At 37.6% G+C, this 26,033-nt stretch overlaps 1 protein-coding gene across 1 annotated transcript; it reads left to right on the top strand.

The window, feature by feature from the left end:
- The first annotated feature begins 910 nt into the window (after window positions 1-910).
- LOC137028534 (uncharacterized protein C1orf232) lies at window positions 911-5,214 on the top strand. Its single transcript, XM_067397434.1, has 4 exons — window positions 911-991; window positions 3,546-3,623; window positions 3,807-3,910; window positions 4,863-5,214. Exons 1-4 carry the CDS (start codon window positions 911-913, stop codon window positions 5,212-5,214), a joined length of 615 nt encoding a protein of 204 aa, XP_067253535.1.
- The last annotated feature ends 20,819 nt before the right edge of the window (window positions 5,215-26,033 follow it).

Here is a 26,033-nt window from a genome sequence, read left to right as displayed (position 1 = left end):
TGGGTCAAGAATGGACAAACCCAACCATTGGGTTTAATTTTTAAATGCATTTTTTAACCCAACAGTTGGGTTTGTCCATATTTGACCCAAATTTGGGTTGAAACAACCCAGCATTTTTTAGAGTGTATCATTGATTGTTGACTTCACTTCTGCTGCTGTATGGATTTACAAAACTAAAACACATTTTCTATTAAAGTTTAATAGAAACAACATTTTAGTGCTGTTGCATCACCATTTGATATCCAATGTAAAATCTGAGTCCTAAAATAAAAGCAGTTTAAAGAACTGCTGCATTTACAGTAATGAAAATTTGGGGATAATGTGCTTTTGTTTTGTTTAAGCTATATTCTCTTTTATTACTTTCATTTCAAAGTCAATTACTGAATATTTTGAATTATAATATCATAAAAAGCACATTGTCACAACCAAAGATCTGACCCTTTTGGTGTCTATATATGTTCATTCTGCAGGGTTAATGTTACACGGCCTGCTCTTCTTAAAGCAGCCAACAATGAAGCCTCAACTATTAGCGGAGCTGCTTGAAATATTCAGTAGGAAACCCACACCTGTTTCCAGGTAACCGATGCTGGGCTTCTGAGCCGTGTCACAGTGTGTGTGTGCGCGCATTCACCGCTGAAACTGCCTCTTTCATCTACTTCACACTGAATTCAAGGACTCGACTAGCAGCCCAGTTTCTCTTTTCATTCAAAGTGTCAGCATAAAGACGATGAGGAGAAGCTTGTTGTCATTTTGCACTGAAAACTGACTGTCTCTTACAGATGGAACAGGAATATTGTTAGAGATTTAGATCTAAACTAAGGCTGGGAGTTTGTTAATGGTGCCTTAGAGATACCTTGGATTGTTTTATGAATTTTTGCACACATCTGAGGATTTTTTGAAGGTGTCCGTCATGAATCCCATGTGGAAAGTCTACAAGAGTAAAGTCTTGAAGACCCTCAACCCAGATATGGAGGAGGATCCGGTAGAAGAGGTACATCTCAGTAAAGCAGCGAACAGGCAAAATATGGTCGTCAGATACGGGTGAACAAGCACTCAAATATATTTAGGCCTACATTCAAGATTTGTGTATTTGAATTGCATATAAAATCTCCATCCATCTGGATTACACAGTTTTAACATAAACAAACTAATAAACTTAATGTGATGCTTGTTTGTCAGTCATACATCAATGAAACAGGTGTGATTACTGTGTAATCCAAATGGATGGAGGTTTTAAATGCAATTCAGATATATAAATCTTGAATTTAGGCCTAAATATTGTTGAATGTGTTTATCTGGCAACTCTTTATAATAAATAACTGCTGTCTGCAATGAGAGAGAGAAACCTTAAGTAATTGCTCTGAGTGAATCATCAAACATTTAAGGACAGAACAAATAAATGTAAAGTTTCAGCAATGGCAAACATTTATGCAGTTTTTTAATGATAATGGTGATACCGATATCTAGAAAAGCAGGATTCCCAATGATGGATAAAATGTCAATAATACAATTATATTTATAATACATCAGCCTGTCCAGTATATCAGTCTATTGCTATACTGGGCCTCTGAGCATGTGATCACATGAAGATGCATGCATGCACTGTAAAAAAGAATTGTTAATTCAACTAAGGCGATTGGTGTAATCAACAGAAACTCTAAATATTATGTTATCGGAACTTATTAATTATCTAAGCTGAAAAAATGTTGTGATAACTAATTTGTTCCCTTGATTTACTAAAACGTGCACTAGATTTACTATGTCATTCCCTTGATTTATAAATCATGCACATGATTTAGTAAATTGAGGGAACGAATTAGTAAATCATGTGCACAATTTAATTTTTTTTCTTGCATGTCATGTCCGGGGCTCCGTGGTACTCAACTTTAGATTTCTCTCAACTTTACCCCAGAAATAATGTCACAAAATGTCTTAATCAAACATTTTAAGTGCATTGAATGATGTTAATATAAAATAAAATAAAAGACCCAGCTATATGACTATCAGTTTATTCTTGTGGATTCAGGATTCTTTAGAGTTGACTTTTTTGTTCTCTGTTCCTGTACTATGTTGATTGGCTAGAGCATGTGTTTTTAAAGAGCTAATAAATGCTTTTCTGAGCTTCAGGATGCATTCAAATATTTGAAATATTCTTTCAAGTATCTGATCAAGGGAAACCTTGACCCACTTTTCAGAGGCCCTGTAACTGGATCTAGGAATAGGGTGGCATTCCAGTGGTTGATTGGAGACGGATAACATACTCTAGGGTGTGCTGGACTCGTTGGCAGATTCCCCACAGTTCTCGCCTGTCTGTGTGACCTCTCGCTTACCAGTGAACTTGCATAGTTTCCATAGCCTGCTACAACACACAACAATGCCAACAGATTACAGCATCTTATTCAAGATAAACATCGGATACATGGTTTTATTTCTTTTTCAGTGCTGACTCTTTTTAAATGCATATAGTAAATGCATGTAACTTTGACTGGAGTTGCTCCAAATTCACTACAGTAATTTATAGTTTTGCATTTATTCATTAGAAGGTGGTTTGCTTGTTATGAAGCAGGTTTTCACTGGTCAAGCTGGACTAGTTTAATGGTTTTACAGGAGCAGTAATAGTATTATTTGACATGTTTGTTGGAAATCAAATCACACTCATTTTAGTTGGCATGAAACAGAAATTGCAATAGTCTTTTCCCTATTGTGACATATATCCGAGCTTCTCAAACAAGAACAAATGTGGGGCGGGGCTTGATTTTGTCTGTGGGGAACTGATTGGATGGTTGTGATTTGCTATTGGTGGATCTCATGTGAGTGACAGGTTGCCCCGCCCTCGTCATCAAAGAAGAGATGTTGCTGCAAGAGGGAGGGGAAGATATTCTGATTACGAGGCACATGAATTGACCAAAATAATGATAAAAACATCATTTATAATAAATACTGCAATATTCCATAAAAAAAATAAAAAATAAGAATTGTCAGTTGGCGTAGTTTCACTAAACCACAATAGTACATCCATGTACTATAGCACTATAAGAAGTGGTAATTGCACCTGATTTAATGGATAAAATGAGTTTTGTTGGTATAAATCAATGTATTTAGGTGGATTCAATGATGTTAAGTAATATTTTTGACTTGAATAGAACCATTTTGTTTTAATTATGTAAATTCACCCTCTGAAACTCATTTTATCCATTAAAATTATTTTTACCTCTTACTCACCATTAAGTCACCTTTATTTATACACTGCTTTACAATACAGATTATGAGATTACAGGAAAATGATTCAATGATGCAAAGAGTTCATTTCTGCTGTCATTGTTCAGCTGAAGTCAGTTCAGTGTTGATTGAGTTCCTTTGTAAAGATCATTAATTATTAAATGAGTTCATTTCATCTATAAAGCAGTTCTGCGGAAAACAGTGAAGTCATCGTCCAGCTCAGTTCAGCTCTCATCCAATAGTGACAGAGCAGAACATACATAATACTGTTGAATATTAAGTGTCCCCATTATAACTTTGTCTTTGATTAATATTTGTCTATGAAGGTCAGTGATGTGGCTGAAGATATAATACCCATCCAGTCTGAGGAAGGACCCAGTGCAATGACACAGCTCGCCAAGAGAGTAAGCCTGGAAGTATATATATATATAATTGTATTAAATAAATAAAAGATCTACTGCACACTGCAAGCACAAACACAAATACACTTTTTCAGATAACCTCACGCTACAGGACACTGTTTGTTAACAGCATATAGTCATACTGATGTTTGTTGGATGTGTGATTGTGTGTATATTCCTCCTCAGATGCAGGGAGCCGGAGCGAAAGGTTGGAAAAGTGTTTCATCTCTATTCACCAAGGATGATGAACACCAGCTTCTGGAGGCAGAGAACCAGCCAGCAGCAGATCAGTGAGTGTTATGATGCATTTCATTCAACTCGGAGAGCCAAGTTTCCATACTTGAAAAGCAGGTTTTATTCACTAATTGTTTTTTATTAAAACTGCCTGCAGCAGATAGGAAAATTAAGTACAATTTCACACTCTTACAACAGCTAAAAATAGTCAGAGTTGGCACAATTATTTAAAAATATGTTTTCAAAGAGGTCTCTTCTGCTCACCAAGGCTGCATTCATTTGATCAAAAATACAGTAAAAGCAGTAAAATTTTGAAATATTCTTACAATTTAAAATAATTGCTTTCTATTTGAATATATGTTAAAATGCTAAATTTCCAGCATCATCACTCCAGTCTTCAGTGTCACATGATCCTTCAGAAATCATTCTAATATGATGATTTGCTGCTCAAGAAATATTTTGGATTATTATAAATGCTGAAAACAGTTGCTTCATATTGTTGTTGAAACTGCAATCTAAAAAATGCTGGGTTTAAATAACCCAAGTTGGGTTTAAATTGGGTTAAATGTTAACCCAGACTGCTGGGTTGTTTAATTTAACTAATTGAACTATTGATTAAAAACGACTTTATGGCTGGCTTAAAATGAACCCAAAAAAATTAAAATTAGACACATAATTACTAGAGGCAACAATAATAATCAAAAGGTGAACATTTATTAATAAGCAATTTAATAAATGTTTATTGTTTAATTATTCTTTATTAAATGTGTTAATAAATATTAATTTCTTACATACTTTGCGCTCATTTTAAGCTCATTTTTAAATAATAGTTGGGTTAAAACAATACAGTTTGTCCATTTGTCCAGTTTAACCCAGCATTTTTTAGTGTGTAATACATTTTCCCCCCATAGGATTCTTTTATGATTAGAAACTTCAAAAGAACAGCATTTATTTGAAATATAAACGCCTTTATTGTCACTTTTGATTTATTTAAATGCATCTCTACAGTCCATTGGCAGTGATGCCGGAGGAGCCTCCACGACCCAACAAGCGCAACACTGGATTCTGGGATAACTTTGCGACTAAGTGGCACCAAGCAGCTGCGATGAAGCAAGCGGAGGCGGCGGAGGCAGGAGGTGACGGCAGCCAGGAGGTGGAGAACGAGAGCGGGGCGAGAGCCGAAGACTGCGACAACCAGGTCGGGCAGGAGGGCGAGGAGAGCGACGGTGGCGCGGGCAACAGCTTCTCCAAGTACGCCACACTCGGAGGAGGAAGTGAAGACACACCGGCCTTCAAGTGGAACTTTGTCACCAGCAAACTGGCCGAGCTGAAGACCAAAAGCATGGCCAAGAGCAACTAGCCAACAGCGGTTGTAGAGAACTAGAGAAGGGTTATCACAGTTCAGACCACAGGGGCCACAGTGCTTCATATGAGCCTTATCGCGCAGATGTGATCGCATTTCACCCGTTTAAAAGCATCGACCGTGACCGACACTGTGGCCTCTTTTGGCCTGGACTGGTTGGCATTCGTGTGGGAACTGCCGGTTACAGGAAACTCACACAAAAGTCTGTTATTAAAGGTGATGTGTGTCATTTTAAGAGAAAAAATACTGAATCTGAATCAGAAATTGCATTCAAAAACACTGTAAAACATCAGGAAATTTTACGTATTAATATCTGAAGCCTGTAGATAAAACGTTTATACAAGTTTATATATTTAATAATAAAGTGAGGCTTATTTAACAAGTGAAATCAGTTAAAGTTAAGCACAATAATAACACCCTAGAAACAATTTATAATCATTATTATATAATCATATAATCATTATTTTTGCAATTCCATGTGGTTGAGCAGAAATTACACGCTTCACTTTAAAGCTGCAGTCTGTAACTTTTGGCGCTCTAGCGGTTAATAAACAGAACTGCATGCATTTGGCGGAAGAACATTGTAGCCGGAACTACTTCTCTCTGTTTACGTCTATGCCGAGTCACGCAGGTACTGTGCTACTCCGCAGCGGTACGACCCGAACCAGTCTGAAATAGTCCGAATATAAACACTTATTATAGGTGTATGTAGTGATATAGGATAAGACAAAAGCACGGTTTGGAAAATGGGTTCATGATGTACTCACTCATTATAGCATTTTTTTACATTTTGAACACAAAAAAGTTACAGACAGCAGCTTCAAAAAAAATAAAACACTCATCAGGGAATGAATAAAGAGAATGAAGTATTAATATCTGAGGCATAAAAATCAAATGTCAAAAATTGACTTTTTTCTTTTTGTCAAGTGAAATCAGTTCCTTACAAGCAAGGTTAAGCTCAATAATACCGCATAGAAACACCCTAGCAACCGGCCAGAATAGCCTAGTAACACCATAGCAACACCCCATCAACTATCTTGAACACCCTAGCAACGTCTGGCAATCAGCCAGAGCACCCTAGCGACCAAAGACTGCAACTAGCCAAGTGATCTAGCAGAGAATGATGTAAATAAAATAAAAAATACACATCTGTGTGTCCTTTTTTTATTTTCATTGATTTATGTCATAGGCAATAATAAAAAGCCCAACATCAAAATGAAATGTGATCCGAAAAACCTAGAGGAACAATCTCACCTTAAGAAAAGAGTAGCATTGAAATGAATGATTTTGCTATTTTATATAATGTAGATCATACAATACTTTTTATGTATATTTAGAAATGCAATTGATAAAGTTAGGCGTATTTATCATTGAATTTTATTTTATAGATTTTATTCTATATTATTGGGTGAAGGTTTACAGAATATGTGTCCGGTGTAGTTCATGCAGTGTTCTGATTCATAATGTTTTGTTTTGCGTCTCCAGTTGAAGTCTAATGTGATGAGTGTATATGCACAATATCTCAAAGGTGCTTTGTGTCTTCTGTCCTTCCTTGTGTCTCCCTGCCTTTGTTCAAAGTTTGCTCTGTTGTCAAAAGTCACATGATTGATTGATTTTTTTCTGCTTTGATGTTTTATTTTATGATATAATAAAGTTCTGTTGCAAAAACATGTAATGAGATTTTAATATATTTATCACAGGGGTTTGAGAGGGTGGTGGGTTTCCCTGCTATTACCAGTAGTGAACAGCAGGTGTCAGTGCAGGCTATAACATCACCATAGAAACAAAACAAGTGGAAAATGTTGATCCAGCTCGCTAAAAAGAACCGGTTCAAAAGAATGATTCGCACACGAACCGAACATCACTAAAGCTAGTTGCTGCGATGGTTTAAACACTATTATATTCTACCAGAAAGCATGTGTTTTATTCATAAGGTCTGCACAAAGTTCCTTTTAAAGGGCATATAGCCATTTTACAGCTCATTTGACCTGGTCAAACCACCTAACATCCACACCCTATTGTGGATTTCACCACATAAAAATGGTAATAAATGTATGAGGCCTCCTTCAAACAATAACACAGGTAAGTAAGCAGAATCTTTCTATCAGTTGGTTTATGACAGCATTTCCCTAGTTTTATTGTACAAATAATTAACACCTAGTATTTTGGTGAACAGAATGGCAAAATGACTCCATTAAAGGTCAATTGTTGTCTTTGAGTCTAAGGCTGATGAAGGCAGGTCCATAAGACAGACTTGAACTCCAGTTTTTATTGTCTCACAGTAATATAAAGCCTGTCTTAACATATGGCTCCATGCAGGATCTGGTCGCTTCCCTTACATAGTTTATGGCCTGCAGGTATGTTTTTCTTTATACAGGCGTTTAAGAAGAGGTTGCAGCCGTGCACCAATACCTCATTACAGCAGATTTTTGTTGATAGATAGCACTAATGGGAACTGAAGTGATATGAGTCTGGATGTATTGACTTTCAGGTTAAAGGTAGGGTAGGCAATTTCAGAGAGGCTAGCAATGGCAAGCTAACTAGCTTTGAAAGCATGAGGTACCACCCTTCCTTCAGAGCGCTCTCCACACACATACACACAAAACTCAATGGTAAAATGTTTGAATGAGAATTTTGGGGTTAAATGTGCTTTATTGTCATGAACATAATGTCAATGCATGCAAAAAATAAATAAATAAAATAATTAGGGGTTCAAGCGTGTAGTGTTGAAACCCTATTGTAATTGTTAAAATTTCAAAGGATCAGCATTCTCTCATAAAAATGATCGGGCAGACCAAACCGTAAGTTGTAGAGACTTGAAACTTTGAGGGCTGGTAGTACTCACACTGTCTACAACTTCAGCAAGGATCGCCCCGATCGGCCTGACGGGGGCGCTACAGCGGTCAAATTTTCGTTTTTTTTTTTTTTTTTTTTTTTTTTTTTTTGAAAAACCTGCTTTTGTGAACTAGTCCTAGGTTTTTGACCTGATTGAATCCAAACCAGTGCAACAAGATTCTCCAGAGTCTTATTGTCAATAATTATCAAAAAAAGTTTAAATTTTGATTCACGGTCCCTAAGGGCTGCCAAAACGTTTGAGGTGGGTGGAGCCACGCTTACTAAAATGGCTATAACTCGTGAACGGAATGAGATATTTTCACTAAACTCAGCACACTTATGTAAGGACTCACTATGTGGTCGGGTGAAAAAGAATGCGGCGACTGGCCACTTGGTGGCGCTTTAACAGCAAAAATTTTTTAAAATGTCTTTAACTACTTCACCGTTAGTCCGAATGACTTGAAAATCAGCATGTAGTGTCTTTAGGCCGGAACACACCAAGCCGACGCCGACGAACTAGTGGCGACGAAAGCAGACTGTGGGGTTGGCTCACGTCGGCAGCGTCTGTGTCCAAAGTTGGCCTGACACACCAAACCAATGCTAGACAGCCGACGGCCAAGTAGCATGTCAGTTCTGCGGCTGCGTGAGATGAAATGCCTTTCCGAACCAGCAGGTGGCAGTATCTGAACAGCCAATCAGAATGATCAGATGGCCCGACGAGCTCCGACGCCGATTCAACTTTCTAATGCAATGATTGTCTGTGAGGACATTGATGTGCCTCAAAAAACATGGCTGCCACTGGCCAATGAAATTTGAGCAGCTATCAGACAAGGTTAACGGAGGCCGATCGGAACAAAACTCGCTAGGTCTGTTTGACTCACGGCCTTAGAGGCCTGTGAGAAATTCGAAAGAAATCGGGCACTGGGTGGCGCCTCATGTTTTTCACGGGATCATGTATTTTCGCATGCACCCACAACATTCATACCACATGGTAGAACTCCTCACTCTGAGCAACTTTGCCTTTAGGACCGCCGCTGTCCACCGAATCGTTCGTCAAATATTGGAGATTATTTCAAAAACCAACTTTGGCGAACTTGTCCTAGGTCTTTGGCTCATCCTTGATAACTGTTAAAAAGCTTTATAAACCATACATTTCCTGCCTGCATTGGCTGTAAATGATTTTTTACATCTATGATCTAAGTGCTTGCTAAATAAAACATAATACCTTTTTATGCATGTGCTTAAAGGCCTTAAAGCGCTTGAACCCCGATAATTGCTGCTCGCAGCTATATATATTTATTTATTTATTATTAGTATTATTTGTATTACTATTAATAATAAGGTATTCTTGTTTATGCAAAATATTGCATTTATTGCAATATATGCATTTGCTATGTTTCTTTTTGATTTTAGATGAAATGGGCATGCATTTCCTTTTCTTTCAGCCTAGAGTTTGTTGATGTCTCTGTCTTTTGTGAGGTAAGACATCACCATGAGTGAAATTATAAGACAACCATAATAAAACACATACCAGCTCAGCCCAGGCTTTAGTCATCTGCACGTAAAAACGCCCTCCACTGCAGACAGACATGCCTGCCAGCACCTGTGGGTGACAGCGGCTCGTCTGCGAGGGGCCCGTGACTCATCTGTGCAGGCAACAGGTCCATCTGGAAGATCTCTGTCTGAGCAGCACCACACAAACACATGCATATGCCTTTTACCTTACAAATACAGAGCCGCCTGAGGCCAGGTGTAGTTTCCCATGATACCAAGACACACACAGACACAAATACAATTACTGCGGAGTACTACCGTGAGCAAATGTTAGATGTGACTAAGGGAAGTGTTGACCTCCTCACCTGCGTTTCTTCTCTGATGTTGCCCATTTGTTGCCGTTTGATGTCTGAGTGAAAGGCAACTGGACTAAACATGCAGGTCACTCTTTAGTGGCTTTCCTTTCAAATAAGCTGTAGATGTGATTTTTAGGGAATAGCTGAACGTGGGAAGAAAATGTGTTCATTATTTATGCAGCCTAGCCTGCAGGCCACAGGAGCCTCTTCCTGAGAAATTCTCAGCTACTTTTTTGCTTGTTCATAGATTTCAAGAGATTATCGTCTCTTTCATCCCCCCACATAATATACAAGCATGAAGATTACAGAAATTTTAGAACAGAATCAAAATGCTGGGAAAAGAAAAGGCCCTAAGGTGCATAGTATTTTCCCATGAATCAAAAATCATTTGGGATTTTCATATAAAAAATAAAGTAAATTTAAAAGGGAAAATGGGTTCTGAGAATGAATTTTGATATTTGAATTTTAATATTATTACATGGACTAAAGGCCCATTCGCACCAGGAACGATAAAAGTATGTTAAAAATTACATTCTGTTTATTTTAAGCATGTGTCTGTTGCTTTAAATGTTCGAACTCTTAAAGCAGAATGGATTCTGATTGGCTGTCAATATTTTTTATCATTTATCAGCTGGAAAAGATAGATCTTCCAGCGTTATTGTTTCTCTTTTCCGTTATCGCTACAGTTGTGGTGTGGACTATTCTCTAACATTTAGAACGATTTTTAGAACTATATATTTATCGTCATAGTTATCCTTGGTGTAAACGACCCTTAAGACTATTGCTGCCTTCACGTCCTGTCGGAAATTTGTTAATTCCCACTTCTGAAATCGTGATTACGAGCTCATGGCATTCAAGTTTGTAAATGGGAGGGCTTTCATATGCAATTTTTATCTAGGAAACTACCTAGGAAATCATGTGAAGGCAGCATAAGTTCTTTACATAGGCCTAAATGAAGAGAGGAAAGTTATAGACTGAGGAACAAATTGTGAAAGTAAGAAGTGGCAAAAACGTGTCCTAAAAAACGCTAAGCATCTGCTTATCTGGAAAATGTGACCTAGTTTACGTGCAAGAGAGTCGACAACATTTCAAATTGATTTCTCGGTATGTTGTTATTAGTCAATTTTACTGTCATGGATGTCAGGCTCAGGATGGTGCTTGATGGGAAGTGAAAGGGAATCATGGGAGGCCTGCTTTTTTTCCCATGACACTCATTCACAAATCAATATTGATTTTTGCATTGCCCATGAACATGAATATGGATGTGCTCTTATACTTACATGTGCGCTTAGACCTGAAACATGTGGAAAATGTCAGTGTTGTTTTTGTTAACTAAAACTAAAACTAAATCTAAAACTATTAAAAATAATTTTCAGTCATTAAAATAAAGCTGAAATAAAATACAATTTTATAGGATGAAAAACTCAAAAATTAGAAATGTTGCCAGAAACTGAAATAAGTTTGAGCTGCAGAACTAAAATGACTAAAACTAAAACAAAAATAAATTGAAGGTATATTAAAAATTCGAAATATTTCTAAATGCTGTAATAGCATATAAATAATAAAATAATACTGCACTCAAAAAAAATTAAGCTAATTTCAAAAATTCTTTTTTTAAAAGATTTACGCATTTCAGTTAATAGTAAAATTCCATCAAATTGAACTGAAAAAAAAAAGGATTATTCAATTATTCATTTAAAATATTAAAGGATTATTGTTTTCATGGAATTCAAATCGTTTAATTGAATGGAATATTACTATTAATTGAAATGTGTAAATCTTAAAAAAAAAAAAAAAAGGGTTAAAAATATTTTCGCGTTTGGAACATGAACACATGCTTAAAGCTATGAGATTCTGTGCATCATCGTGAATTGTGTTTCATTTTCTGCATTACCTGAGGGGGCGCTATAGTGAGCTGTAAAGTAAACTCTCTTCCTCTATAGTTTGTTTTCTTTTACAGGTCAATTACTGTCAGAACAACATTAGAACAGGAGAATCTTGCTGATGGCATTTGCATGCTTGTGCAAAGTATGTTCACGGCCTTACATGTGACCATTGTTTCGTCATGCGCTAGTGTAGTGAACAGGTACAGAAAATGTTGTCCTGCCCATTTTGTTGTGTGTTTGTTTATTGTATATCAGGATGAGAGTGTGTCTTTGACCCTTCTCCCCACTGCTTCAAATCCATGCTGGTGTCCGTTTACTGTTTCTACAGCTGTTTGGGATGTTGTCTTTACTTTGCACCCGTGCTGCCAATATAGCTTCAAATCCCCTTCCCCCTGTTTCCTACAATCCTCTAAGGCCTGTCTAGAGTCAAAATGAGACCCAGTAGCATGGGTCTCACTAGTGACTTGAGTAGGGTGGCCAACACCAAAAAGGAGGAGGATAAAGGACTGAAAAATAATTCCAATCCAGAGACATAAATAAGCTTTTCTTATTATAGAAGGGCTGATACCAATCATAATGCCTATAATGCCCCTTTCACAAGATGTACTATAAGTCTCTGGTGTCCCCAGAACGTGTCTGTGAAGTTTCAGCTCAAAATCCCCCACAGATCATTTATTATAGCTTGTCAAATTTGCCCCTATTTGGGTGTGAGCAAAAACACGCTGTTTTTGTGTGTGTCCCTTTAAATGCAAATGAGCTGCTGCTCCCCGCCCCCTTTCCAGAAGAGGGCGGAGCTTTAACAGCTCACGCTTCGGTTGCTCAACAACAAGAAAGCTGGAGAATCTCACGCAGCCAAAATGAGGATTGTCAGTGTTGGTGTTCAGCCTTACATTGTTCAAACCGGAGTCGACACTGATGGAGAGACTCAGGAAGAAGTTACAACTTTTAGACGTTTCTGAATGGTTAGTGGATAAATTTATTAGGGATGCACCGAATATTCGGCCACCGTAAATCTTCGGCCGAAGATGGCCCAAAAGTGCATTTTCGGTTTTCGGCCGAAAGACTTTTATCACCGAAACAATACGGCCGAAATGTTGTGATGACGCAAACAGAAACTGCGACCTGCACGTGCTTGTCTGAAGCAACATGTCTCACAGACAGCGATTTGCAAAACATGTAATGCTGAAATTTCAAGAGGGGGTGCTTCTGCAAATACTTTCTCCACGTCGGGTTTAATTTATCACCTGAAATCCAAACATTCCAATTGCTACGCTGAATATGAGAGGAACGCGGCACAGAAAAGGAAAACGCCTCCAAGCATGCCCACTCCGTCTGTGGCAGACGTTTTTGAAAAGACAAGGAAGTTTCCCAGTGATGGTGTCAAGGCAAAGGGCATTACACAAAAGATTATGGAATTCATTGCCTTAGATGATCATTTAATGTACACATGAGTGGGGTCAAGTTAAACATTTTGGTTTGAATTTTATTTTATACTGTGCATTGTTGTAGTCTGCTAAATAAATATTTGCATAATTTGTAATTGATTTATTCTTTGAAACTTTAATATTAATTTATGCAATTGCAATGCCTTGATTTTAGTAAAGTTAGTACACACTCACATCCATCAATGCAATGGTACTAATAATTGGCATAATTTCTTTCGGTGTTCTGGTTTTTGGTTTTCGGTTTTCGGCCTTGGTTACCTCTTTTTCGGTTTTCGGTTTCGGCCAAGAATTTTCATTTCGCTGCATCCCTAGAATATATGTAGTTGCTGTGAGGACAAATGAGCGTCCAGCTCAAGCCTGCGCTGGTAGGTGGAATGGCTTTTCAGAACAAGATTAAACAACCTAAAATGGGTTGAATGGCCATCCAAGACAGGAGAAGACTTCTTTATGCTTATATACACCGTACTTGGCAGTGCCTGGTGCTGCACAGTGTTAAACAGAGGGAACATCTCAACTATCTGCCTCTATTTTCACCTACCACGATCTGCTCAGGGTCAAACATTCCCTCTTGTCCAGCCTGTCAGCAACAAGTCATTACAAACAGAGTTCCTTATGAAATTCCTCTGGGCTCAAACTCCCATGTTTCTATTTGAGGTGCCAGCCTGTGTGTGTTTGCAAACTCAGCAGTGAATTAGGGTTACTTTGATATAAAAATCATCTCAGGATGTTTATTCAAAAAAATCTGATATACTCATTAGAAATTGCTATAATTAGCCATTTATGTCCAGGTGTCTGACAAAGCCCCCGCTCAGCGCCTCAGGTAACAGCAGCCTGTTGTTTGTGTCGTAGACCGATTAGATTGAGATAACAGGTCTTTTTTTCACTGTGGCTGGTATGATTGACTTTGAGCTTATAAGTGTTTGTGGTGTTTTCCCCCACAGAGTAACTGACCCTGAAGTAATACACACAGCTCAGTTTAGCTGTTCAAAGATAGCTCATTTTACTTGATTAATCCTTAGAGACCAAATGCATTCATTTTGTTATTATTCTCTAATTTTCCCGAACAGCATAAAATTGAAGTCATAACTCAAATGTGACTTTTGAAACTGGTCTTTAAAAACATAAAAACTACCACGAGGATGTAAATTTATGTGCTTCATGAATTGGACAGCAGTTGTTTTATACCTTATATGGCAACTACTAACCATAACTAGCTACAATTTAAAAAAAACAGTGGCTTCGAAATTCATTTTCAAAAATTCAAGATTTGTGCTATGACTGTGTGTAACTTATGTTGTGTAGATTATAAACAAAGCATTAAAGTATCTTCAAATGTTTATTTCTTTTTTATTTTGATGATTATAACTGACAACTAAGGAAAATCCCAAATTCAGTATCTCAGAAAATTAGAATATTACTTAAGACCAATACAAAGAAAGGGTTTTTAGAAATTTTGGCCAACTGAAAAGTATGAATATGAAAAGTATGAGCATGTACAGCACTCAATACTTAGTTGGGGCTCCTTTTGCCTGAATTACTGCAGCAATGCGGCGTGGCATGGAGTCGATCAGTCTGTGGCACTACTCAGGTGTTATGAGAGCCCAGGTTGCTCTGATAGTGGCCTTCAGCTCTTCTGCATTGTTGGGTCTGGCATATCGCATCTTCCTCTTCACAATACCCCATAGATTTTCTATGGGGTTAAGGTCAGGCGAGTTTTCTGGCCAATTAAGAACAGGGATACCATGGTCCTTAAACCAGGTACTGGTAGCTTTGGCACTGTGTGCAGGTGCCAAGTCCTGTTGGAAAATGAAATCTGAATCTCCATAAAGTTGGTCAGCAGAAAACACAGTGGACCAACACCAGCAGATGACATGGCACCCCAAACCATCACTGACTGTGGAAACTTTACACTGGACCTCAAGCAACGTGGATTGTGTGCCTCTCCTCTCTTCCTCCAGACTCTGGGACCCTGATTTCCAAAGGAAATGCAAAATTTACTTTCATCACAGAACATAACTTTGGACCACTCAGCAGCAGTCCAGTCCTTTTTGTCTTTAGACGCTTCTGACGCTGTCTGTTGTTCAAGAGTGGCTTGACACAAGGAATGCGACAGCTGAAACTCATGTCTTGCATACGTCTGTGCGTAGTGGTTCTTGAAGCACTGACTCCAGCTGCAGTCCACTCTTTGTGAATCTCCCCCACATTTTTGAATGGGTTTTTTTTCACAATCCTCTCCAGGGTGAGGTTATCCCTATTGCTTGTACACTTTTTTTCTACCACATCTTTTCCTTCCCTTCGCCTCTCTAATAATGTGCTTGGACACAGAGCTCTGTGAACAGCCAGCCTCTTTTGCAATGACCTTTTGTGTCTTGCCCTCCTTGTGCAAGGTGTCAATGGTCGTCTTTTGGACAAGTGTCAAGTCAGCAGTCTTCCCCATGATTGTGTAGCCTACAGAACTAGACTGAGAGACCATTTAAAGGCCTTTGCAGGTGTTTTGAGTTAATTAGCTGATTAGATGTATCTTCAATATTGAACCTTTTCACAATATTCTAATTTTCTGAGATACTGAATTTGGGATTTTCCTTAGTTATCAGTTATAATCATCAAAATTAAAAGAAATAAAAATTTGAAATATATCAGTCTGTGTGTAATGAATTAATATAATATACAAGTTTCACTTTTTGAATGGAATTAGTGAAATAAATCAACTTTTTGATGATATTCTAATTATATGACCAGCACTTGTATACTATTGCCTAAGGTGTGTTGTGTGAACAATGAGTCTTTGTGAAACTAATTTCAGAATTATTAAAAAAGCAAAGCCTCATTTCTGTACAGGATATTGTTTACAATTAATGAATTCTTACTCAGACTGCTAATGAATTTCCAAAAGCTTGTGGTCTAGTGCCTACATATAGGCTGGACTCAAATTAACTATGTTTATATTTAAAGTCCCCCTGTAGTCAATAATTTTATCCCTTAAAGCTCGTCTTTGATCAACAAAATTACATATTTAAATGTTTTTTCCTTGATGCCTTAAAATAGCTTGAATGTAACTCTACACCCTTGCCTCATTTAGTATACCTGGTTCTATGAATATGCAAATTAGCCCCATCTCCACTCACTCACCAGCTCAGAGATCCACTCATTGACAATCACAGGGATTCAAGGAAAAAATACTCAACAATGGTGTTGACTTATGAGTTTGCACATGGTTTGTCTTATTAAAAACACCACATAGACATATAAACAACATTAAAAACTTGATTTTTACTACAGGGGGACTTTAACTCTATATTTAAATGTAAGCATGCATTGACTAGTGTGATTTTTCAAAATTATATTTCTTAAAAGTAAGTGCAATTATCATGCATATCTTTTGGTATGCACCTTCATTATGCCTGTGATGTCTTAAAATACTCCCTACATAGGCAGCTCACTAGGTTTTAGAATAGAGCTGGTGTCTAACTATTATATAGGGCAAATAGACCACCATTTGAAAACCAATTGGAAGAGCAAGTCACCTGTTTCACCCTGTAGCTGCTGATAAAATCTCATTCATCACGGCCCAAATGGCACCACGACTCCATAATACAATCATAAACATATTCTGATTGTGATAAATCGTGTTGCTCTAGCTGTCTGCCATCAGGGGGTTTGTTTGAAGCTCTGCGCTGTGGCGGAGGGATGCACTTCTGTATCACGCTGACCAGGGTTAAGTACAGAACTGCTCACCCCAAAAACTGTGGGCGAGGTCACACCCCTAACAAGTCTTTGATGCGTCTCTTTTCTCATTTGAGCGCTACAGACGCTGGGAGTGCAAGCAGGGACACACATGTGCACACAAACAAACACAGATGGTCTTTTCCCTTGGAAAACATATGGACTTTTTCCAGGTCTTGGAGCTAAACTGGCTAATTCCCCTTATCTCCTGTCCATCTGATTTAACCTTTCCAGAAGTACCTGATCCCTGAAGAAATACCCTTAAAGCCCAGCGTGACCGGCCTGTAGACTGTGGGAACTGCACTGTTGACTCTTGCCCCATAAAACTGCTTACAATTACAGAGAGAAGGACAACCAGCCATAAATTAGATGGAAATCCAGCTGCCCATCACTGCACAGTGCTTTATAATCAAGCACATCAGACTTTGAGGTTAGTAGGAGTCGGTGATACCATTTACTTTCTTTTTGATCCCATACCATGTACTATGATGACCAATATCACTTTATATAATATATTGATAAATTTGATACACTCTTAAAAATAAAGGTTCCAAAAGGGGGTTTTCAGAGCAATGCCATAAAAGTACCACTTTTGGTTCTCTAAAGAACCTTTCAATGAACAGAACCTAAAAAGAACCTTTTGTGGAATGGAAAGATTCCATGGATGTTAAGGTTCTTCATGGAACCATCGATGCCAATAAAGAGCCTTTATTTTTTTATTTAAATGTAATTTTTTTTTTTTTAATTTGTAATTTAAATGTAAAGTTTTTATGATTTTGAAAATTGGAAGTTAAAGGATTAGTTCACTTCAGAATTAAAATTTCCTTATAATTTCCGCACCCCCATGTCATCCAAGATGTTTATGTCTTTCTTTCTTCAGTCAAAAGAAATTAAGGTTTTTGGGTTGAAGGTCCAAATGTCAGTTTCAGTGCAGCTTCAAAGAGCTCTACATGATCCCTATTTAACCACAAATGCTTGCACTGCTTTAATGCACCACGCATTACATAATCACGTTCGAAAGGTCGCGTATGACGTAGGTGGAAGTACCAATTCAGTGTTTACCAAGCGAATGTGCAAAAACTAAATCAAAGGGCCTTTACAAAAAAAGGTAAAACAACGTGGTACTTCTGCCTACGTCACGTGTGACCTTTCCAACATGATTACGTAATGCGTGGCGGTGCAGAGCAGTGCAAGACGAGTGTTTGTGTTTAAAAAAATATATAATTTTTTATTTTTTACAGAAAATGACTGATGGTTTCTCTAGATTAGACTCTTATTCCTCGTCTGGGATCATGTAGAGCTCTTTGTAGCTGCACTGAAACTGACATTTGGACCTTCAACCTGTTGAACCCCAGTGAAGTCCACTATATGGAGAAAAATCCTGGAATGTTTTCTTCAAAAACCTTCATTTCTTTTCGACTGAAGAAAGACATAAACATCTTGGATGACATGGGGGTGCGGAAATTATAAGGAAATTTTAATTCTGAAGTGAACTAATCCTTTAACATTAAAAAGCCATTAAGAATATAAATTAATTATTGTAATATTATAAGTGAATCATTTTTAATAATAACTATAGAACGTGATCAGTCCTTTAACTTGTTTAGTCCTATCTTACAGACTTACACAATTATTTTTCAACATTGAAGCTTATGATATGCACAAATTGTCATGCTAAATAAAAGAACCTCACAACCCTCTCACAATATCATAAGTACACTATCTGTTTTCTGTGAAAGAAATTAGTACTTTTTATTCATTAAATAAACATTAAATTGATCAAAAGTGACATTTATAATGTTGCAAAATATTTCTTAAATGATTGCTGTTCTTTTGAACTTCCTATTCATCAAAGAATCCTGAAACAAATGCCTCCGTTTCCACAAAAATAAGAAGCAAAATTGGTAATAATCAAATGTTTCTTGAACAGCAAATAAGCATATTAGAATGATAGGATCATGTGACACTGACGAATGGATATATGAGACTTAGGCCTGGTTTAATCTAAAACAAAGCCAGGATTAGGCCTAAATTCAATTAGGACATTTAAGTAGCTTTTATAAATGTGCCTTAGAAAACACATTACTTTTGTGAATCTTGAGACAAAACAATGCCACTGACATATTTTAAGATCTGTCAGAGCGAGTTGCTTTCAATTAAAACAGCTCAAACATGCATTTTAGTCTGGGACTAGCTTAAGCCTCATCTGTGAATCCGGACATTAGTGTATTAATATTTTAAGTATGATCCATCCTTCGCTCGAGGTCAGTGTCTGAATGCTTTTACCAAGTTGCCTGAATCACCATCATTATACATTTGCACATATGTTTTGAGAAAAAAGGTAAATCTGACATGAAGTCTGAAATAATGTGTTCATGGTTCAGTATAGTTGAAAACGTATAGAAAACATAAACATGGCACAGCTGTTGGCCTGATGTTCCTCCTGGTTTGCCACAGTGTAATTCGATCACTTCACTGGAGTCTCTAAATCTCCGCCGACGGCAGCGCCCGATCGCAGACCTGCACATTCATCTGCCTGGTTACAGAGATAACTTACTGTTTTTTACAATCAGGGATCATATTGATTTACACAAAACATGGAACACAGTAATGTGAAGGATTTATTTGTAATGAAATTCCCTTGTTAATTTGCATGGAGAGCTTATACACAAACTTTAACAAGATGGGAGTGGGTCGCTTGTACAGAGACGTTAAGCATCACGTTACTCTCGAGAACTTTTACCCTCCATAACATCAAAGTGTGTGTCACGGCCTTCCTCTCATCCAGATTCACACAGCTCTGAACTCTCTAACCTTATGCTAATACCTTCATTGCTTTTGTTGGTCCTTTTGGTGTACATGCCTCTGCAGCATGTTGTAAATGTGTCTTTTTGATAAGTAATATTTGTAGAAATGTCCTTTTGACAGAATCCAAACTAAGTTTTATTATTATAGTGCTTAATGTCAGATTTAGACAGACAAACAGACCCAAACCCAACTTCTCTCAGGTTTACCTGTGATTTTCCACCGAACACTTTCTGACCTTCATTCTCAGGTCTGTCCTGATGTCAGGAGGTCATAAAAAGAGCCGTAATTCACATGCCATGTTCCCACAGAGCCTCTCTCTCTCTCTCTGACCCCACAGAAGGAGGTTACGCCTGAGAGACTGAAGTGAAAAGGTCTGTCCTCTGATTTATGACCTTCTGCTGCCATCGGATCTTCTCCTGCACCGGGATGGTTTTTTGTGAAGCACCGAAACAGACCCTCCCAGAAACCCCCAAGAGTTTTAGGTTTCCAAAGCCCATCAAAGTAAGTTGTGAAGCTTTCGCACACGTGCAACGACAGCCATGATTTCATGAACGTAGTTTTACACTGTGGGCATTTTTAATAACTAGATTTTAGGTCTAAATACACTTCTGTTACAAAAGATTTCAAATAAATGCTTTTTCATTCGTCAAAGAATCCTGAAAAAAAAAAATGTATCATGGTTTCCACAAAAAATGAAGCACTGGTTTCAACATTGATAATAATCAGAAATGTTTCTTAAGCAGCAAATCATTATATTAGAATGATTTCTGAAGGATCATGTGACACTGAAGACTGGAGTAATGATGCTGAAAATTCAGCTTTGATCACAGGAATAAATTACATTTGACTGTATATTCAAATAGAAAACAAGTAATTTAAATAGTAAAAATATTTCAAAATTTTATTGTTTTTACTATATGTTTAATTTAAATAAGTGCAGCCCACATTTTTGAATGGTAGTGTATATATAATATATATTTTGAATGGTAGTATATCTGATATATAGTGTATATATGATATATATCATATATACACTATATAATAGAGTATATATGAATAGACAGCAGTATCATTTATTCAGTTCTCATGAAAGTCAATATTATATTGTGCCTAATACAGTATTAATAGATAAATGTCAGGATGTTTTCTCTATAAAACACCTATTTTTAGTTTCAAACTAGTTTCTTTTGCAGGTGCATGTCTGTATTTCTTCCTGTTGTAATTCTGTGCTCTATTTAGCACTGTTATTTTACTCCTCCAGCCTTCCTCCACAACACTATTATCGTGCATTATTTTCATTTGGATTATCTTAGTTCACTTCCATTCAAGTTCTCCTCCGTTCCGACTGCAGTCCTCGTCATGTTTATGCCGAAGGAGGGGACAGATCATTCCGCCCGTTATCCGTCCTGACTCATGCACGGCACTGGCATATTGGAGCTGCTGGCCCAGAAGAATTAGGCCAGATTTGCCACACTTCACAACCCCAGCCGGGCCTGATGCACATTCCCTCAAAATGCACGAGGACGATTGTGAACAGAGTCTCATTATACCACCGTGGTACAATGGGAGTGGAAATCTTGGCACGCTTCTTCTTTACAAATCCAAAAGCCTTTTCAGACAGAGTTCAGATGTGTGTAGTGCTCTTTGTCTGATGAATGCTTTGTAGGCTTCTCAGACTGTATAATTGTGCTTTTACAGTTCTTACGAGACCACCCACAACACCCCAGCATCAAGACTCAAACCTAAACTTACCCCAAACCTGATCACTATTCCTCTGCTGCATGCATTAACCACAAGTGCTGTATGCAAAGCTTCAGTTTTTTTGAGGGAAACACGTTTCTTCTGCCTTTGCTTTCTTCTGCTTTTAAACAGCTGCGTGTACTAGAGTATAAGCATTAGTTTTTCATCAGGAAGTTTCCAACAGGCATATTTGAGCAAATGTGAAATTGTGTGAAAACAATGTGAAAACTTGGGGCATTTTTTTTTACTTTTTATTGTAATTATTTCATTTTATTGTTTAATATATAAGTGCAAATCAAATTCTTTTTCTCCATCTATTTCTAGATTTTTTCATTTGCATGTTAACGCATTAAATGTTTCATTTATAATGTTTCCCGGGGTGCACTTATAATGTATATATGTTTTTTACATCAATAATCAGAATTTAGAAATTTTCCTACCCTGATTTTAGCCCTCTTATTTGAATGCTCTGTTTGAAGGGGCGTGTCTGCTGTGAGACTGCTGTGATTGGCTGACATCTTTCCAAAATGAAATGGCTAAGTATTACTCTCTCAAAAACATTTAGCTTGTTTTTACTATTACAACTCTCAAGGTTAACTAATCATTAAAAGTGTTGATTATAGCATTAAACTTAAATCTATGGCATTATATTTAGTTCGTGGCATGAAAGGTTGCAGTGATGAACATTGTAGTCGATCACAGACATGATGTTGAGATCATGAAAGCAGTGATCTCGTCAGTTTCTGCACACTAACGAATGCTTTCATCATAACTAACAGTGCAAATGCGATGTAACTAAGAGATTCATTGAATAAAACGTGAGTTTTGGTGCGAGTCCAGAACTCAGTCACTGATAAACTCACACTGTTTGATTGACAGCTCCAGCGATTGTAAAGGGAGCGTTCTTTGAACGCTTTCTTTATATAATTTAATCATTGTTTAAATAACAGATTATTTTCATCCTACTAAGAGAAACAAGGTGAAGTTGAGCGTTTAGTCACTGGTTTGATTTACTGACACACAGACAAAGATCATCTGACTGTACATGAATCATTAATATCAGATCAGGCATTAGAATGAACACAGTTACTGACATGTTGTTGCATTACTGTCATATCGTAAAAGTCGATTGATTTACCAAAGAATCCACAGTGAAATGTACCGAATACAAATAAATAAAGCTCAACTGAAAATATATAACCATATTCCTGCATTAGGATCCTTTGAAAGGTAATGTTATTTTAGTCCTGTATCGCTCTTCTCTCCTCCTCATCTCACTAACACACCAGTGGGCGGGGCTAATGTTGCAATGATGAAGTAGGCGTTGATTTCTTCTGTGGAGGCGGAGTTTCATCTATCTATAGGCACATTACAGGACGAGTTGTTCGCTGGGTCTGGTGTCAATAAAAGCTTTTATTAGACTAACAAGGAAGTTTCAGTTCTGAACTTACAGGATATTCTTAAAGTACGATGACCTCTTATATATAAAAGCTCAAGGAAAAGTTGAGTGTTGAGTCAATCTGCTGTGGCTAAATTTGTGAATGCACCGCTGACATCACACACTTACAGATAAACTTGGGTAGGACCGAGACAAGGATTGCAAACATGATCTCTCGGCCCGTCCACCCCCGCAGCAGCTGACCGAGGGTGATGTCTGAATACGAGGGAGGAGAGGAGCTGTTTGATAACCAAACGTGTAAAAACACTATGGACAGGACCGAAAACAGGATGTCACAGCAGGCTACATTTGGAAGTCAGGAAGACGACTGCTGTTTCATTCACATATGTATCTGTAGCAAGAGAGGAAATAGAGAGGTGGGGAGGAAGAGGGAAACCTGATCAGCCCGACAAAAGAGAGGAGAGGTTTTTTTTTTTTAGGTTTTAATCCTCAGAAATCCCAACATGGATGATGTTGATACAATGCCCTTAAAAGTGTTTTTAAGAAGCTAATGGTTAAAAACCATTCAAGCACATCACATTACATTTATGCATTATCTTGCAACTAGATATGAAAATCTTGCAACATTAAATAAAAATGGACCCTATTTACGTCAACACATTCCTGGTCTTACTGTGCACAATACAATGGTGTATTTTTCATAATACTTATTAAATTGTCTTTTAAATGTAAAAATTGTACTATCTCTAAAAATGACTTTTCTTTTTGGATTTAGTCATCAAGAGTCCATTCTTATAACGACCACTTTTGACCTTCCAATCAAATCCTGTTGGATAAAAGTCAAGCCCTGCCCTACATTTTTCACACTGAATATGCTGTTTCACTTGGAAATGTCACATTATGTAAGTAATATAGCTTGTTAACAGTTTTTTTCCCCATGTTGATGAGGTGCATTTCACTGCAGTGCTTAACATGTGCAAATGCTTTCAGAATAACAGGCACTTGAGCTTCAGTGAGAAATGAGATGTGTGACAAGAAAATGGCAGGATTTCACTGAGGTGAGACTCAAATGAGGACCAGTTCAAAATTATGTAGTTTTGTTGCTCCCCATTTTGCGCAAAAGTTGTTTAGCAATAGTGTTTTTAACAACATTGAAGACTATAAAGAAATGTAAGGCTGACAAGTGTGTAATCATCAGCTCTGGACTACAGGCAGCGCTCATTTCACAGTATTTTGATTTATAGCGTTACACAGTTGGACTGTGCAATAATTTTTATTTCCACTGACATCATCTACAGGGTTTCCACACCTTTCACGCTTACCTAGTTTGGGAAGTATGACACATCCCAGGCTTTTGTCTGTGATTACTGGATAATGATTAGAAATATTAATCTTACAAACTACATTCACCAAGAGCAATTTCTATATACACTACCATTCAAAAGTTTGAGATCAGTAAGACTTTTTAAAAGAAACTATTACGTTTATTTTTTTTTAATTGGTCAAAAAGTGACAATAAAAAAAGGTTGTATTTCAAATAAATGCTGTTCTTTTGAACTTTCTATGCATCAGAGAATCCTGAAAAATCGCATATTCACAAATATTAAGCTGCAAAACCTACAATATATTGATGATAATAATCAGAAATGTTTCTTGAGTAACAAATCAGCATATTAATGATTTCTGAAGGATCATGTGACACTGAAGACTGGAGTAATGATGCTGAAAATTCAGCTTTGACCACAGAAATAAATTACATTTTAAAACATATTCAAATAGAACACAGTTGTTACAATATTACTGTATTTTTGATTAAATAAATGCAGCCTTTGTCAGGGTTCTGTCACTTCAGTCTTGTTTATTTCTTGGTTTTGTGACAGAGCTCTGACACTCCCGTTCTTGTCGTGTTTTTGTGTGAGCGTACGGTCTCGAGTGTTCTCGGGGCTGTGCGCTCTCTTGTCTGCGTGCCTTGTTTCATGTTGGGAGCGTGGCGTTCGGATCCCGGCACTCGTGTCTAGTTTGGTTTCGGTTTCGTGTCGGGATTCGGACACTCGCGCTCCTAGTCCTGTCTTTATTGTGAGCGCACGGTTTGTGTGTACTTTCACTTGACGTGCGCTCTTGTCTTGTTTTGTGTAGCACGCGGTTATTTCCACCTGCCGCGTGCTTTCATGTTTTTGTCTTGTGTTGTGTAGCACGCAGTCTGTGTTTCACGGGCTGCGTGCTCTCATGTTGTCTTGTTTTGTGTGAACACGTGGCTTATGAGTTTTCATAGTCACGTGTTCATGTCTCGTCTTGTGTAAGCACATGGCTTGTGATTTGTCTTCATTGGCCATGTGCTTGTGTCTTTGTTTTGTTTGATGTGAGCACATGGCTTGTCATGTGTTTCTTTGTGCCATGTGCTCTCATGTCTCTTGTCTTGACCCCGCCCACCTTGTTACCTCATTATTGGTTGATTTGCCCCACCTGTCCTCCCTCATTACCTGCCTCATTTGCTCTCCTATTTATTCTCCTTTTGTTTGCAGTCCTGTGCTGGTTCGTTGTCGTAATTTGTCATATTTTCCCTGGTGTTTTAGTCAAGTCAAGTCAAGTCAAGTCATGTCTTGTTTTTTGTTAAGTCTGTTTTCCCCCACGGGGTAGTTTTTGTTGTGTTTTTGTTTTATTTTTTATTATTAATAAAAAGCCCTTCCTTCCCTGCATTATTGAGTCCTCGTCCTTCCATACCTGACAGCCTTAGTAAGCATACTTTTAAGAAATATTTTAAAAATCTTACCAACTCCAAACATTCATATTTTATGTTGACTTTTAGACTTGGTAATCTATGCCCCTTTTACAAAATGTAATATAAGTCTCTGGTGTCTCCAGAATGTGTCTGTGAAGTTTCAGCTCAAAATACCCCACAGATCATTTATTATAGCTTGTCAGATTTGCCCCTATTTGGGTGTGAGCAAAAACACGCCGTTTTGGTGTGTGTCCCTTTAAATGCAAATGAGCTGCTGCTCCCAGCCCCCTTTCCAGAAGAGGGCGGAGCTTTAACAGCTCAACAACAACAAAGCTGGAGAATCTCACGCAGCCAAAATGAGGATTGTCAGTAACTGTGTTCAGCCTTACATTGTTCAAACTGGAGTCGACA

This window comes from Chanodichthys erythropterus, chromosome 2 (assembly GCF_024489055.1).
Source record: "Chanodichthys erythropterus isolate Z2021 chromosome 2, ASM2448905v1, whole genome shotgun sequence".
NCBI classification, from domain to species: domain Eukaryota; kingdom Metazoa; phylum Chordata; class Actinopteri; order Cypriniformes; family Xenocyprididae; genus Chanodichthys; species Chanodichthys erythropterus.
Note: the sequence above shows the minus strand (reverse complement) of the source record. Positions and strands in the feature narration are given on the sequence as shown.